Source organism: Ranitomeya variabilis, chromosome 5, assembly GCF_051348905.1.
Source record: "Ranitomeya variabilis isolate aRanVar5 chromosome 5, aRanVar5.hap1, whole genome shotgun sequence".
NCBI lineage: Eukaryota > Metazoa > Chordata > Amphibia > Anura > Dendrobatidae > Ranitomeya > Ranitomeya variabilis.
The window spans coordinates 224,715,604-224,733,390 of NC_135236.1; the positions used below are offsets into that span (position 1 = coordinate 224,715,604).

At 46.1% G+C, this 17,787-nt stretch overlaps 1 protein-coding gene across 4 annotated transcripts in view; it reads right to left on the reverse strand.

Moving 5' to 3' along the window:
- SLTM (SAFB like transcription modulator) overlaps window positions 1–17,132 on the reverse strand; it is a 133,188-nt gene extending 116,056 nt beyond the window's left edge. For 2 of the 4 annotated variants that reach the window (XM_077263843.1, XM_077263846.1), the window contains exon 1: window positions 16,887–17,132. In XM_077263843.1, coding sequence (XP_077119958.1) covers window positions 16,887–17,021 — 135 coding nt within the window. In that variant the 5' untranslated portion in view covers window positions 17,022–17,132. The remainder of the gene's footprint in view (window positions 1–16,886) is intronic. The other 2 variants (XM_077263836.1, XM_077263839.1) reach the window with 1 other exon arrangement.
- Between the last annotated feature and the right edge of the window lie 655 nt (window positions 17,133–17,787).

Sequence of the window (17,787 nt, forward strand, 5' to 3'; positions counted from 1 at the left end):
GGTTTGAAATAGGGTTAAGATTAGGCTTGTGGTTAGGGTTACGGATAGGGTTAGGGGTGTGTTGGGGTTACAGTTGTGGTTAGGGTTGGGATTAGGGTTACGGTTGGGATTAGGGTTAGGATTAGGGTTGGAATTAGGGTTACGGGTGTGTTGCGGTTAGGGTTGTGGTTAGGGGTGTGTTGGGGTTAAGGTTGTGATTAGGGTTATGGCTACAGTTGGGATTAGGATTAGGGGTGTGTTGGGGCTAGTGTTGAAGTTAGAATTGAGGGGTTTCCACTGTTTAGGCACATCAGGGGTCTCCAAACGCAACATGGCGCCACCATTGATTCCAGCCAATCTTGCGTTCAAAAAGTCAAATGGTGCTCCCGCCCTTCCAAGCCCCGACGTGCGCCCAAACAGTGGTTTACCCCCACATTTGGGGTACCAGCGTACTCAGGACAAACTGGGCAACAACTGTTGGGGTCTAATTTCTCCTGTTACCCTTGCAAAAATAAAAAATTACTTGCTAAAACATAATTTTTGAGGAAAGAACAATTATTTTTTATTTTCACGGCTCTGCGTTATAAACTTCTGTGAAGCACTTGGGGGTTGAAAGTGCTCACCACACATCTAGATAAGTTCCTTCGGGGGTCTAGTTTCCAAAATGGGGTCACTTGTGGGGTGTTTCTACTGTTTAGGCACATCAGGGGCTCTGATGGAATGGTCTGCGGGCATCACACTGCATTTGCAAAGTCTGCATTTCAAATGTCACTACTTCCCTTCCGAGCCCTGACGTGTGCCCAAACAGTGGTTTACCCCCACATATGGGGTATCAGCGTACTCACAACAAACTGGGCAACAAATATTGGGGTCCAAATTCTCCTGTTACCCTTGTGAAAATAAAAAATTGCTTGCTAAAACATCTTTTTTGAGGAAAGAAAAATGATTTTTTATTTTCACGGCTCTGCGTTGTAAACTTCTGTGAAGCACTTGGGGGTTGAACGTGCTCACCACACATCTAGATAAGTTCCTTGGGGGGTCTAGTTTCCAAAATGGGGTCACTTGTGGGGGGTTTCTACTGTTTAGGCATATCAGGGGCTCTGCAAACGCAACCTGACGCCCGCAGAGCATTCCATCAAAGTCTGCATTTCAAAACGTCACTACTTCCCTTCCGAACCCCGACGTGTGCCAAAACAGTGGTTTACCCCCACATATGGGGTATCAGCGTACTCAGGAGAAACTGGACAACAACTTTTGGGGTCCAATTTCTCCTGTTACTCTTGCAAAAATAAAAAAATTCTGGGCTAAAAAAATATTTTTGAGGAAAGGAAACACATTTTTTATTTTCACGGCTCTGCGTTATAAACTTCTGTGAAGCACTTGGGGGTTCAAAGTGCTCACTACACATCTAGATAAGTTCCCTTGGGGGTCTAGTTTCCAAAATGGAGTCAATTGTGGGGAGTTCCTACTGTTTAGGCACATCAGGGGCTCTGCAAACGCAACCTGACGCCCGCAGAGCATTCCATCAAAGTCTGCATTTCAAAACGTCACTACTTCCCTTCCGAACCCCGACGTGTGCCAAAACAGTGGTTTACCCCCACATATGGGGTATCAGCGTACTCAGGAGAAACTGGACAACAACTTTTGGGGTCCAATTTCTCCTGTTACCCTTGGGAAAATAAAAAATTGTGGGCTAAAAAATCATTTTTGAGAAAAGAAAAATTATTTTTTATTTTCATGGCTCTGCGTTATAAACTTCTGTGAAGCACTTGGGGGTTCAAAGTGCTCACCACACATCTAGATTAGTTCCTTGGGAGGTCTAGTTTCCAAAATGGGGTCACTTGTGTGGGAGCTCCAATGTTTAGGCACACAGGGGCTCTCCAAACGCGACATGGTGTCCGCTAATGATTGGAGCTAATTTTCCATTCAAAAAGCCAAATGGCGTGCCTTCCCTTCCGAGCCCTGCCGTGCGCCCAAACAGTGGTTTACCCCCACATATGGGGTATCATCGTACTCAGAACAAACTGGACAACAACATTTGGGGTCCAATTTCTCCTATTACCCTTGGGAAAATAAAAAATTCTGGGCTAAAAATCATTTTTGAGGAAAGAAAAATTATTTTTTTATTTTCACGGCTCTGCGTTATAAACTTCTGTGAAGCACCTGGGGGTTATAAGTGCTCACTATGCATCTAGATAAGTTTCTTGGGGGGTCTAGTTTCCAAAATGGGGTCACTTGTAGGGGAGCTCCAATGTTTAGGCACACAGGGGCTCTCCAAACGCGACATGGTGTCCGCTAACGATTGGAGCTAATTTTCCATTCAAAAAGTCAAATGGCACGCCTCCCCTTCCGAGCCTTGCCGTGCACCCAAACAGTGGTTTACCCCCACATGTGAGGTATCGGTGTACTCAGGAGAAATTGCCCAACAAATTTTAGGATCCATTTTATCCTGTTGCCCATGTGAAAATGAAAGAATTGAGGCTAAAAGAAATTTTGTGTGAAAAAAAAGTACTTTTTCATTTTTTCGGATCAATTTGTGAAGCACCTGGGGGTTTAAAGTGCTCACTATGCCTCTGGATGAGTTCCTTGGGGGGTCTAGTTTCCAAAATGGGGTCACTTGTGGAGGAGCTCCAATGTTTAGGCACACAGGGGCTTTCCAAACGCGACATGGTGTCCGCTAACGATGGAGATAATTTTCCATTCAAAAAGTCAAATGGCGCTCCTTCCCTTCCGAGCCTTACCATGTGCCCAAACAGTGGTTTACCCCCACATGTGAGGTATTGGTGTACTCAGGAGAAATTGCCCAACAAAATTTAGGATCCATTTTATCCTGTTGCCCATGTGAAAATGAAAAAATTGAGGCTAAAATAATTTTTTTGTGAAAAAAAAGTACTTTTTCATTTTTACGGATCAATTTGTGAAGCACCTGGGGGTTTAAAGTGCTCACTATGCTTCTAGATAAGTTCCTTGGGGGGTCTAGTTTCCAAAATGTGGTCACTTGTGGGGGAGCTCCAATGTTTAGGCACACGGGGGCTCTCCAAACGCGACATGGTGTCCGCTAAAGATTGGAGCCAATTTTTCATTCAAAAAGTCAAATGGCGCTCCTTCCCTTCCGAGCCCTGCCGTGCGCCCAAACAGTGGTTTACCCCCACATATGAGGTATCAGCGTACTCAGGACAAATTGGACAACAACGTCCGTGGTCCAGTTTCTCCTTTTACCCTTGGGAAAATAAAAAAATTGTTGCTAAAAGATCATTTTTGTGACTAAAAAGTTAAATGTTCATTTTTTACTTCCATGTTGCTTCTGCTGCTGTGAAACACCTGAAGGGTTAATAAACTTCTTGAATGTGGTTTTGAGCACCTTGAGGGGTGCAGTTTTTAGAATGGTGTCACTTTTGGGTATTTTCAGCCATATAGAACCCTCAAAATGACTTCAAATGTGAGGTGGTCCCTAAAAAAAATGGTTTTGTAAATTTTGTTGTAAAAATGAGAAATCACTGGTCAAATTTTAACCCTTATAACTTCCTAGCAAAAAAAAAAAATGTTTCCAAAATTGTGCTGATGTAAAGTAGACATGTGGGTAATGTTATTTATTAACTATTTTGTGTCACATAACTCTCTGGTTTAACAGAATAAAAATTCAAAATGTGAAAATTGCGAAATTTTCAATTTTTTTGCCAAATTTCCGTTTTTTTCACAAATAAACTCAAAAATTATCGACCTAAATTTACCACTAACATGAAGCCCAATATGTCACGAAAAAACAATCTCAGAATCGCTAGGATCCGTTGAAGCGTTCCTGAGTTATTACCTCATAAAGGGACACTGGTCAGAATTGCAAAAAACGGCAAGGTCATTAAGGCCAAAATAGGCTGGGTCATGAAGGGGTTAATTAACACATGTGGAATTATATACTAAACAAAAAAGTGTGAAACAACTGAAAATATGTCTTATATTCTAGGTTCTGCAAAGTAGCCACCTTTTGCTTTGATGACTGCTTTGCACACTCTTGGCATTCTCTTGATGAGCTTCTCTGCGCTCATGCGGTCCAGCTCACCCCAAACAATCTCGATTGGGTTCAGGTCTGGTGACTGGAGGCCAGGTCATCTGGCGTAGCACCCCATCACTCTCCTTGGTCAAATAGCCCTTACACAGCCTGGAGGTGTGTTTAGGGGCATTGTCATGTTGAAAAATAAATGATGGTCCAACTAAACGCAAACCGGATGGAATAGCATGCCGCTGCAAGATGCTGTGGTAGCCATGCTGGTTCAGTATGCCTTCAGTTTTGAATAAATCCCCAACAGTGTCACCAAAGCACCTCCACACAATCACACCTCCTCCTCCATGCTTCACAGTGGGAACCAGGCATGTAGAGTCCATCCGTTCACCCTTTCTGCGTCGCACAAAGACACGGTGGTTGGAACCAAATATCTCAAATTTGGACTCATCAGACCAAGAGCAAATTTCCACTGGTCTAATGTCCATTCCTTGTGTTCTTCAGCCCAAACAAGTCTATTCTGCTTGTTACCTGTCCTTAGCAGTGGTTTCCTAGCAGCCATTTTACCATGAAGGCCTGCTGCACAAAGTCTCCTCTTAACAGTTGTTGTAGAGATGTGTCTGCTGCTAGAACTCTGTGTGGCATTGACCTGGTCTCTAATCTGAGCTGCTGTTAACCTGCGATTTCTGAGGCTGGTGACTCGGATAAACTTACCGTATTTCGCGGACTATAAGACGCACCGGACCATAAGACGCACCCCAAATTTGGGGTGAAAATTGCAGAAAAAAAGATTTTTTATAAGATGGGGGTCCGTCTTATTGTCCGAATTTACAGTATCTTACCTGTGGGCTGGTGGTGGCAGAGCAGGGTCACAGGAGGCATGGTGTCGGCAGAGGTGGGGTGAGGCGGTACGGCGTGCACCTGAGCAGGGTCCCTTCCTGCTTAGGTGGGCGACGCCACGGCCTGGTGTCCATGGGAGGGTGGCAGCAGTGGTTACCGGCAGAGGTGTTGGGATGAGGAGGCACAGTGAGAGGTATGGCGTGAGAGGGGTCCCTTTCCCCGGTGAGGTGATGCAGCAGCCCCGGTAATGCAGCAGGGCCGGGTGAATCCTGTTGTTATCGGTGCGCGCGGCCATCTTCCTGAGGCCACGCGTTCGCAGATGGAGCTCTGCTGCCCGGGGCTTCAGGAAAATGGCCGCCGCAATCCCCATCTGCGCACGCGCGGCATCCCGCGGCCATTATCCTGAAGCGCCGGGCAGCAGAGCTCCATCTGCGAACGCGCGGCCTCAGGAAGATGGCCGCGCGCACCGATAACAGGATTCACCCGGCCCTGCTGCATTACCGGGGCTGCTGCATCACCTCACCGGGGAAAGGGACCCCGCTCACTGCGCCTCCTCATCTCCACACCTCTGCCGCCACACCTCTGCCGCCACGGTCCACGGTAAGCCTGCATTGCGAATATAAGACGCACCCCCCATTTTCCCCCCTTTTTTTGGGGGAAAAAGTGCGTCTTATATGCCAAAAAATACGGTATCTTCAGAAGCAGAGATGACTCTTGGTCTTCCTTTCCTGGGGTGGCCCTCATGTGAGCCAGTTTATTTGTAGCAATTGATGGTTTTTGCCACTGTAGTTGGGGACACTTTCAAAGTTTTCCCAATTTTTCGGACTGACTGACCTTCATTTCTTAAAGTAATGATGGCCAATCGTTTTTCTTTACTTAGAATTTGTATTATGGCAAGAAAAAAGCAGCTAACAGTCTATTCAGTAGGACTATCAGCTGTGTAGCCACCATACTTCTGCACAACACAACTGATGGTCCCAACCCCATTTATAAGGCAAGATATCCCACTTATTAAACCTGACAGGGCACACCTGTGAAGTGAAAACCATTTCTAGTGACTACTTCTTGAAGCTCATTAAGAGAATGCCAAGAGCGTGCAAAGCAGTCAAAGCAAAAGGTGGCTACTTTGAAGAACCTAGAATATAAGACATAATTTCAGTTGTTTCACACTTTTTTGTTAAGTATATAATTCCACGTGTGTTAATTCATTGTTTTGATGCCTTCAGTGTGAATGTACAATTTTCATAGTCATGAAAATACAGAAAACATCTTTAAATGAGAAGGTGTCCAAACTTTTGCTCGGTACTGTATGTGTCACTAAAATACTGGCCACAGGTGTGACTCGAGTCCTGAAATATGTGAAATTAGTGGACTGCAGGTTTATAAATTCACTGTTTTAATAAGCTGCAGATCTTGCACTTCTCTGAATGCTGAGCCCTGCATAACCCGGCACACCACCAACTGGCAGCAGGATTATACAGACCTTGGAAATCTGAAGGACTTCATGACATCAGGTTAAAGGTACCTTCACACAACGATTTCGTTAACGATATCGTTGCAACATCATGCTTTTTTGTGACGTAGCAACGATCCCGCTATGTGTGACAGCGACCAACGATCAGGCCCCTGCTGGGAGATCGTTAGTCGTAGGGAATGACCAGGACCTTTCTTTGGTCGCTGATCACCCACTGTCATCGCTGGATCGACGTGTGACGCCGATCCAGCAATGTGTTCACTTGTAACCAGGGTAAACATCGGGATACTAAGCGCAGGGCCGCGCTTAGTAACCCGATATTTACCCTGGTTACCATTGTAAAAGTTAAAAAAAACAAAAAACAGTACATACATTCCGATGTCTGTCACGTTCCCCGCCGTCAGCTTCCCGCACTGACTGTCAGTGCCGGCCGTAAAGAAGAGCGCAGCGGTGACGTCACCCCTGTGCTCTGCTTTACGGCCGGCGCTGACATAGTCAGTGCGGGAAGCTGACGGCGGGGGACGTGACAGACATTGGAATGTGAGTATGTAGTTTTTTTTTTTTTTACTTTTATAATGGTAATCAGGGTAAATATCAGGTTACTAAGCGCGGCCCTGCACTTAGTAACCCGATGTTTACCCTGGTTACCCGGGTGCTGCAGGGGGACTTCGGCATCGTTGAAGACAGTTTCAACGATGCCGAAGTCATTCCCCTGATCGTTGGTCGCTGGAGAGAGCTGTCTGTGTGACAGCTCCCCAGCAACCACACAACGACTTACCAACGATCACGGCCAGGTCGTATCGCTGGTGGTGATCGTTGGTAAGTCGTTTAGTGTAACGGTACCTTTAGTCCTCTAGTGCTAATCTGCTGATAAAAGTGATTTTAACAAAACTACAGCAAATGCCAAGTAAGTGACATATCTGGAATCATAAATACATTACAAAAGCCTGATGAGATTACCTTTAATCCAAAAATCAGATGTCTGTTGAGTGTGTAAAGACAAAGGCTATATGAAAAATATATAGATCACGCACAGATATCACATGAATGGGGCCCTAAGGCATATGTGTAGCAGAAAGCAGTGATGTGAATATGTATTATAGGCAGACTATGGTTTCAACAAATGTCACCCAGACACTATAAGCCAAGTCTGAATGAAGCGCTGAATAATGGGTGGGGACCTTTAGATTGAGATTCACTAATATATTAAATGGCAGAGTGTTAAGGATCATTTTCCACTTACCCAGGATAAGAAACGTATTAAAAAAAAAAAAAAAAACTGCAACAAAAAACACAATAAATCCTCTGCAGTTTTGTCTAAGGGCCACCCCATCGGTAGTCTGTGCCAGTCCTGCAGTGGTTACTTCATTCACATAACCACAGCAGCCGGTCACTGACCTCTGCATATATGAAACGAGTGCTGCCGGGACAACCAGGGCCAGCTAATGGGAGACACTAAAGCTAGAGAAAATTTTACAGGTATTTTTAATATTGCACATGATCCTGCAAAACCACATTGAGTGTAGGCTAATTATAGGGGAAATCAGCAACTAATTTAATTATGTAACTGCTTGTTTGGTTTTATGTTCAATTCTATGGAGCCAGGCAACAAGCCCAAACACATCATGCATAGGATTGGCCAAATGCACTGCTCACTTTCTTCAGCATCATGGACCTTAATGCACAACCTGCTGTTCCATTTAACTGGCCATAGAAATTATGGATCCAGCCAGTGTCAGTGCCTGAGCTTCTCCAATGCTGCAGGAGCAAAGCTACCTCAGCTTGCAGTGGTGTACCGTCTGGGCCAGAGGCTCAGCCATGCTGCTGGTTTCAACTACCTGTAGAGCACTGCCCCCAGCAAGCAGGAAGACTTCATGAGGAATCATGATGAGACAGTCCTTTAAATAAGATTGTTTTTGCACATTACCAATAGGAGCGGTGTGCCAAAAATAACATGGTCAAATCCATTGCCTGTGTTGAGCAACACCTAGAAAAGCCAGAATGTATCAGAAAATGGTGTTTGATTTCAGGCATATATGAAGTTTGATAGCCATTGGGGAAAGAACTGCACGGGAGACAAGTCGGGATAGGCAGATCCCTGGTGGCTTCTTCCCTAGATTCACGTGTCTCTCCCTACAAACACACAAATAGAGAGACCTGTCACTCCAAGGCAGCAAGAAGACGTCAGGAACGACACTGGTCTCTGCACTCCCTTGCTGGCTTGATACTTCTGATCTGAGCCAGTGAGCGAACACTGTCACTGTGCATATTGCACAATGACAAATCTACAGAGCATACGTCAGAACGGACATCCGTTGTATGCGCAGTGGAGCAGGGACTAGCCCAGGGCGGAGGCAGAAACTGCGACAGTGACCGCAGCCTCTGCACCCTTATGACTCTTCGTTTGAGTACTCAAGCATGCACTGGGATGCTTAAACGAGGCAAAAAGAAAGTGTTAAAAAAAGGAAAGCAGTTAGTGTAGTGATTGAATGGTAGGAACTTTTTAAAGTATTTAGAATATACCATATTTTCCCAAAAAGATTGGGAGGAAAATGGGGGGGTGCATCTTATAGGCCGAACGCAGGCTTACCGGGGGATTGCGGCAGTGATGTAGCAGCGTCCCTTCCTGAGGGAACAGGCAGAAGTGTGGCGATACTGAAGCTCGGTGTTGGCGGTGAGCACTGCGGTGTGCATCATTAGTTTCCCTGCTGCCATAGGCTGCTGGAGGCAGTGCATGCACGGATTGAGATCTCGGTGGCCCTCTGCTTCAGGAAAATGGCAGCCGAGAAACCAATGAAGCACTCTGCTCACCATGGACACCGGGCCGCATCATCGCCACAATTCTGCCGTCGGCATCCTGAAGAAGGGACCCTGCTCCATGCACCGCGCTCTGCCTCACCGCCGGCACTGCAGCATCGCTGGGATACCCCGGGACTGCAGCACTGCCCCACTTCTGCCGCTGGCTTCCTGAGGAGGGGACCATGCTTCCTGTGACTCTGCTCTACCACTGCCGACTCTCAGGTATGGTACCTTCAGACAATAAGATGGACCCCATTTTTTTTTTTTTTTTTGCTATTTTCCACCCCAAAATTTGGGGTGCATCTTATGGTCCGGTGCGTCTTAGTCTGAAAAATAAAGAAAGTTACATTATACCATGAAATAAACATTTATGAGTGAAAATTTTTGTTTTGAACCACACCTTTAAAGTTTTTATGTTTTTTTTTTTAAATATTCGATAGCTGCTAATGCGCAGGCGCCATCTTGCTAGACATGCAGGCGATTTATTTTTTTCAAAATATAATATTCATTATGTAAACTAGGGGGGAGGACAGTGAGGGATCAGTGACCTGTCAGAAGCCTAACACATGAATACCTAATCAGAGCACCATATGAAGACCCCCCCACAAGCGGCCCCAGAGAATGGGCATATCATTAACTGAAAACGACAAATAAAGATTAAACCACAACCACAAGACGGATTCATTACCCAAGTATCATTGTAATCAGTATAATGGCGCCGACCTGACACTGTGTGCAGGTTACTGTTAACAATCCTGCTGACAGGTTCCCTTTAACCTTCTGAGCTTTTTCATATTTAGAAACAAAAGATCTACAAGTTTAATATCAACGAAGTCATATTGAATTGGAGACTTGTGTTGTCAGGTCATTTTTACCAGACAATGATCACTACATCACTATGAACAACCCCTCAGTCCAAGAAAAGTGAAAGAACTGCATTTAGGCTAAGTTCACATTAGCGTTTGAGTCCTCAGTGTGGTGCTGCGGACTTCTTTCCTTAAGCCCCGTCTACTTCCACATGCATCCTGTGTACCTATCTTTAAAGGGAACCTGTCACCCCCAAAATGGAAGGTGAGCTAAGCCCACCAGTATCAGGGCCTTATCTACAGCATTCTGTAATGCTGTAGATAAGCCCCCTATGTATCCTGAAAGATGAGAAAGAGGTTTGATTATACTCACCCAGGGGCGGCCCCGGTCCGATGGGCATCGCGGTCCGGGGGCCTCCCATCTTCTTATGATGACGTAGTCTTCTTGTATTCACGCAGCGGCTCCGGCGCAGGTGTACTTTGTCTGCCGTGTTGAGGGCAGAGCAAAGTACTGCAGTGCGCAGGTGCTGGGAAAGGTCAGAGAGGCCCGGCGCCTGCGCACTGCAGTACTTTGCTCTGTCCTCAACAGGGCAGATAAAGTACACCTGTGCCGGAGCCGCAGCATGCAAAACACAAGAAAAAGAATGCCCACATACATAGGGAACACCCAAACAAATTAAACACTCAATTTATTATGGAAAAAACATGACACTACAAACACAACAATTTAAAAACATTTAAAACAGTTCTGAAAATCCACAAAGGCCATGTCCAATAATATGGATCATGGACAACCCCTAACTACCAAAAATATGCTTGATGCTGTGTACATGGACTCAACAATAAATGTTAAATACAGGAAAAAAAATCATCAATAAGAGCAGCCCCCATCTATTTACAGAGCCGCAGCGTGAATACAAGAAGACGACGTCATCGTAAGAAGATGGGAGGTCCCGGACTGCGACGCCCATTGGACCGGACTTCAGCGGGACCGCCCCTATGTGAGTATAATATAACCTCTTTTTCTCATCTTTCAGGATACATCGGGGCTTATCTAAAGCATTACAGAATGCTGTATAAGCCCCTGATGCCGGTGGGCTTAGCTCATCTTCCATTTTGGGGGGCGACAGATTCCCTTTAACTTGGGTACACAGGAACATGTGTTGTAAGTGCATGCATCCACATAACGATTGTCCCTGTATACACAATGTTAAAGATAGGTACACAGGACACGTGCGGAAGTAGGAGGGGCTTAAGGAAAGAAGTCCGCAGCACCACGCTGACGACTCAAACGCTAATGTGAACCCGGCCTTATTCACAGCAAGTTTTTAATTGCACTGAAGGGAGGGGTGTTAGTTATCAGAAAAGCTAGAATTGGCCCTGCCGTCCGTTCTCAGTGACACTGTGCACATATCAGTATCAGCAACAAAATGGCTCTGCGATCCTACATTTCATCCTTCCGCTTCTTAGCACAGACGCTCAGGAGGGGAGGAGAGACATCACACACGGGAATAGATCCTGCCCACTTTCACTGCAGTCATAATGTGAGCTTCAAGTACACTTAGTTTTCATGTGAAATGACAGCAGCTGCTCCGCGTAATGCTTAACCCCTTTCTGCCAGCTGACGGAATAGTAAATCAGCTGGCAGATCCCCCGCTTTGAGGTGGGCTCCGGCGGTGAACCCACCTCAAAGCCGCGACATGTCAGCTGTTTTGTACAGCTGACATGTGCGCGCAATGAGCGCAAGCGGAATCGCGATCCGCCCGCGCCCATTAACTAGTTAAATGCCGCTGTCAAGCGCTCACAGCGGCATTTAACTAGCGCTCCCGGCAGCGCGGCCGGAAGTGCTCGCACCGCTGACCCCCGTCACATGATCGGGGGTCAGAGATGCATTGCCATAACCAGAGGTCTCCTTGAGACCTCTATGGTTGTTGATGGCCGATTACTTTGAGCGCCACCCTGTGGTCGGCGCTCAAAGTACACCGCCATTTCTACTACATAGAGGTGATCTGTACTTCACCTCTATGTAGCAGAGGCGATCGTGTAGTGCATGCTTCTAGCCTCCTATGAAGGCTATTGAAGCATGCCAAAAATTTAAAAAAAAAAGTTTAAAAATATAAAAAAATTAAAAAAAATATAAAAGTTCAAATCACCCCCCTTTCGCCCCAATCAAAATAAAACAATAAAAAAAAAATCCAACCTACTTTTTGGTCGCCGCGACATTGCATTAAAATGTAATAACGGGCAATCAAAATAACGTATCTGCACCAAAATGGCATCAATAAAAACGCCAGCTTGGCACGCAAAAAATAAGCCCTCACCCGACCCCAGATCACGAAAATTGGAGACGCTACGGGTATTGGAAAATCGCGCAATTTTTTTTATTTTTTTTTTTAGCAAAGTATGGATTTTTTTTTCACCACTTAGATAAAAAATAACCTAGACATGTTAGGTGTCTGTGAACTCATAATGACCTGGAGAATCATAATGGCAGGTTAGTTTTAGCATTTGGTGAACCTAGCAAAAAAGCCAAACAAAAAACAAGTGCGAGATTGCACTTTTTTTGCAATTTCATCACACTTGGAATTTTTTTCCCGTTTTCTGTTACACGGCATGGTAAAACCAATGGTATCGTTCAAAAGTACATCTCGTCCCGCAAAAAATAAGCCCTCACATGGCCATATTGACGGAAAAATAAAAAAGTTATGGCTCTGGGAAGGAGGGGAGCAAAAACCGAAAACGAAAAAAGCTCCGGGGGTGAAGGGGTTAAAGGGAAGGTGCCGCATTTTATTTTTTGTATTAAAAATGATTGTTTTGTAATTTATATTTTTTAACTTTAACATTTTTTTTAATTAACTTTTTTCAGCCACTGGGCGCCGCCATTTTGCTTTGCAGGAGTGTAAGTGTAGCCGCACAACACTTACACTCTGCAAATACGGCTGCCCTGGGCATAGGAGACTGCGGTTGGCATCGACCCTATCGTTTGCATTGAGCTGCTCCCTGCTGTGATCTGGCCACGCCACCCGAGCTGTCCACATCACAGCAGAGGCAGGAGATCGGTGCCATCTTTCTGGAGCTTGAAGTGCATCTGTGTTCTGTGAGCTCCCTGCTGTTATAGGAGGAGGAGACAAAGGACTGCACAGGAGGGAGAAAGGAGCAGTGTCAGCAGCAGTGAAGTAATATCAGCGGGGGAGAGGTAATCTAATCCTATCCTTTGTGATGCTGACTCTGAGCAGTGTATCTCCTCCCATGTGTGTTAGGCTACTTTCACACTAGCGTTTTTGGCTGCACGTCGCAATGTGTCGTTTAGGAGAAAAAACGCATCCTGCAAAGTTGTAACATGTAACTTTTTTTTGTGCGAGTCCGCCCCCTCCTCCCCGGACCTTGCAATGGGGCAACGGAAGCGTCGTAAGACTGCTTCCGCTGCCCACGTCGGGCATTTTTTTCACAGTATGCGTCGGTACGTCGGGCCGACGCAGCGCGACGGCCCCATACCGACGCTAGTGTGAAAGCAGCCTTACTGTGCTGACTGTGTATCTAATCCTCTCCTGTGTGATGTTGTCTGCTGAGCCATGTATCAAATTCTACCCTGTGTGATACTGTGCTGAGCCGTGTATCTAATACTATCCGGTGTGAAACTGACTGCTGAGCTGTGTATTTAATCCTCCTATGTGTGATACTGACTGCTGGGCCATGTATCTAATCCTCTCCTATGCACTCCTCTCCCCCCAGTTATGTGTGATCTATATGGCGGCGTTATGTGTGATCTATATGGCGGCGTTATGTGTGATCTATATGGCGGCGTTATGTGTGATCTATATGGCGGCGTTATGTGTGATCTATATGGCGGCGTTATGTGTGATCTATATGGCGGCGTTATGTGTGATCTATATGGCGGCGTTATGTGTGATCTATATGGCGGCGTTATGTGTGATCTATATGGCGGCGTTATGTGTGATCTATATGGCGGCGTTATGTGTGATCTATATGGCGGCGTTATGTGTGATCTATATGGCGGCGTTATGTGTGATCTATATGGCGGCGTTATGTGTGATCTATATGGCGGCGTTATGTGTGATCTATATGGCGGCGTTATGTGTGATCTATATGGCGGCATTATGTGTGATCTATATGGCGGCATTATGTGTGATCTATATGGCGGCATTATGTGTGATCTATATGGCGGCATTATGTGTGATCTATATGGCGGCATTATGTGTGATCTATATGGCGGCATTATGTGTGATCTATATGGCGGCATTATGTGTGATCTATATGGCGGCATTATGTGTGATCTATATGGCGGCATTATGTGTGATCTATATGGCGGCATTATGTGTGATCTATATGGCGGCATTATGTGTGATCTATATGGCGGCATTATGTGTGATCTATATGGCGGCATTATGTGTGATCTATATGGCGGCATTATGTGTGATCTATATGGCGGCATTATGTGTGATCTATATGGCGGCATTATGTGTGATCTATATGGCGGCATTATGTGTGATCTATATGGCGGCATTATGTGTGATCTATATGGCGGCATTATGTGTGATCTATATGGCGGCATTATGTGTGATCTATATGGCGGCATTATGTGTGATCTATATGGCGGCATTATGTGTGATCTATATGGCGGCATTATGTGTGATCTATATGGCGGCATTATGTGTGATCTATATGGCGGCATTATGTGTGATCTATATGGCGGCATTATGTGTGATCTATATGGCGGCATTATGTGTGATCTATATGGCGGCATTATGTGTGATCTATATGGCGGCATTATGTGTGATCTATATGGCGGCATTATGTGTGATCTATATGGCGGCATTATGTGTGATCTATATGGCGGCATTATGTGTGATCTATATGGCGGCATTATGTGTGATCTATATGGCGGCATTATGTGTGATCTATAGGGCGGCATTATGTGTGATCTATATGGCGGCATTATGTGTGATCTATATGGCGGCATTATGTGTGATCTATATGGCGGCATTATGTGTGATCTATATGGCGGCATTATGTGTGATCTATATGGCGGCATTATGTGTGATCTATATGGCGGCATTATGTGTGATCTATATGGTGGCATTATGTGTGATCTATATGGCGGTATTATGTGGGAACTATATGATGGTATTATGTGGGAACTATAGGACGGTATTATGTGGGAACTATAGGACAGCATTATGTATGATCTGTATGGCAGTATTATCTTCAGAAAGGGGACCCATTCTAGGGTGGGTCTGGCTGAGCACCTGAACACGGGTCTGGGGTAATAGAGGCGACAGCATGACCTCCAGACTTTGCAGCTAAGTCTGGATCAGAACAGGCCATCAATCCGCAGAAATGTTTCCTGGATTTCTGTGGAGCAGACAAGCAGACTGACCCATCCATGTGTATAAAAGACAGCGCTCTATGTACAATTTCTGGCTGCTCAGCGCACTGAACATGTCTCCATACACCAGCACACTGCTCTCCTGAAATACTCTGTGCTGCTGTCACCCTGCTCCCTCCACCATGTATCTCCCAGAATCCTTGCTGCCTGCCATCCTCAGTGACTGTCTACTTATCAGTATAACTTTGCAGTCACCAACAAAATGGCTTCTCACTGTGTTCACAGCCATGTCAGCAGACTCCGCCCATAATTACTGCAGTGCAGTAATGTGAGCTAGTTGTACACTAGGTATTAGTCAAATTTCATTAGCTGCTCCCCCTAGTGTTTAAAAGTGGAAATGCCAAGCCTTTTAAAATTATTTTTCATATTTTACTAAACTATAAACAAATTATAATATTTAAGAAAATGTAAACATTAATTCTTTACATTTTTTTCAATCACAGGAAATTTTTTTTATTGATGGCACCTTCCCTTTAAATATTACACATATCAAAACTTTAAACCATTTCTCTTTTTACACCTTTAAAATCGGGCAGCATATAAGGGTGGAAAAATGAATACACAGATTAAATTAATGAAATGACCGATTAGAACCATAAAGTAAAGTTGCCGGCTGCTCCGCTCAAACTATCCTTTGCTATGGCTGAAAGACGTCGGTAATAACACCAGTTATGGCTGGTGACTGGCATAACAGGGGGAAGTGTCCAACTGTGGGCGATGTACTCTGATGTGTTGGGGCCACCGAGTAGACACCTGCATATAAGGCATTGTGACACCGGGCCGCCGAGTAGTTACTGATACATAAGGCATTGTGGCACTGGGCTGCCGAGTAGTCACCGATACATGAGGCATTGTGGCACCAGGCCACCAGCATATAAGGCCTTGTGGCATTAGCCATGGGGCCACCAAGTAGTGACCGGCACATAAGGCATGGGACAGCCGAGTAGTCACGGCACATAAGGCATTGTGGCATGGGGCCGCCCAGTAGTCACCGGCACATAAGGCATTGTGGCATGGGGCCGCCCAGTAGTCACCGGCACATAAGGCATGGGACTGCCCAGTAGTCACCGGCACATAAGGCATTGTGGCATGGGGCCGCCCAGTAGTCACCGGCACATAAGGCATGGGACTGCCCAGTAGTCACCGGCACATAAGGCATTGTGGCATGGGGCCGCCCAGTAGTCACCGGCACATAAGGCATGGGACTGCCCAGTAGTCACCGGCACATAAGGCCTTGTGGCATTAGCCATGGGGCCTCAGAGTAGTCACCGGCACATAAGGCACGGGGCCGCCGAGTAGTCACCGGCACATAAGGCACGGGGCCGCCGAGTAGTCACCGGCACATAAGGCACGGGGCCGCCGAGTAGTCACCGGCACATAAAGCATTGTGGCATTGGCCATGGGGCCGCTGAGAAGTCACCGGCCCATACGTGGCACTGGGCCAGTACCAGGGCCTGGGTTCCCCACGATAGCACTCATATGAACAGCATGGCGGTCCCCGCTGAGCCCTAACACTGCACATTACCGGCAGATGTTGCACCCCTCTCTCCCCGCGGATTAACCCTCCCTCTGTACCGCGCCTACCTGCTTCAAGCGCGCCACCAGCACATTCTTCACCCCGGTCACATCCAAGCTCCTGCGCTTCAGCTCGGTCTTGAGGTCGATAACGCGCAGGTCTGCCACTTTCTTCTGCTCGGACGGGCTGCTGGATGAAGCCATACTGGACAACAACTCCTAACCGCTAATCACGGCGCCGCAATGACCAGGCCTGATTCCCGCCTCACACACAGAAAGACTCCAGCAACGGAACAAGACGGCCCCGTACTTCCGGTGACGTCAGAGGCCAGCGCAGGCAGGGCTAGTGAGTGCTGGCCACGCCCACATCCCCACGAGTTGGGAGGCAGAGCGGCCACAATTGCTGGGCTTTATTCACACTGTTTGCTTTTTTCACTTTGATATTACAACTATGAAAAAAAAACTATAAAAAAAGAATCCTTTGATGAAATTTCTTTAGCGTCCAGGCGGAGTCACACTGGGCGGCTTTCTGCACACTGCAGCAATTACACTGCTTTTAACAAATCTCAGCCGTGAGCTGCATGGAATCTTGTCCTGCAGGGCAGATGGGACATTAACCCCTCGAGTGCAGGTCTCCGCAGGAGTGATAAGCTGGGAATTGTCTGTAACAACATCCACAGTGGCCAATATGGCACAAAGTGTGCGTCTCTGAAATATTTCTCCATGTAACGTCTCATTCACACAGTCTAGTTTTCATGGACAGAACATGGACCTGTTTGAGATATTCCAATAAGAAGTATCAAAAATAGGCGTCTGCAAACCTCTGTATAAAACAATGTATACCGTACTTTATTAATCCATTTTTAAAGATACAAACTACCAGTCCAATATGAAAAAAACAAAGCAACACACCATAATTATACACTGATAATGAACCACACTCGCCCTGTGAGGACACAGGGTCTCAGCG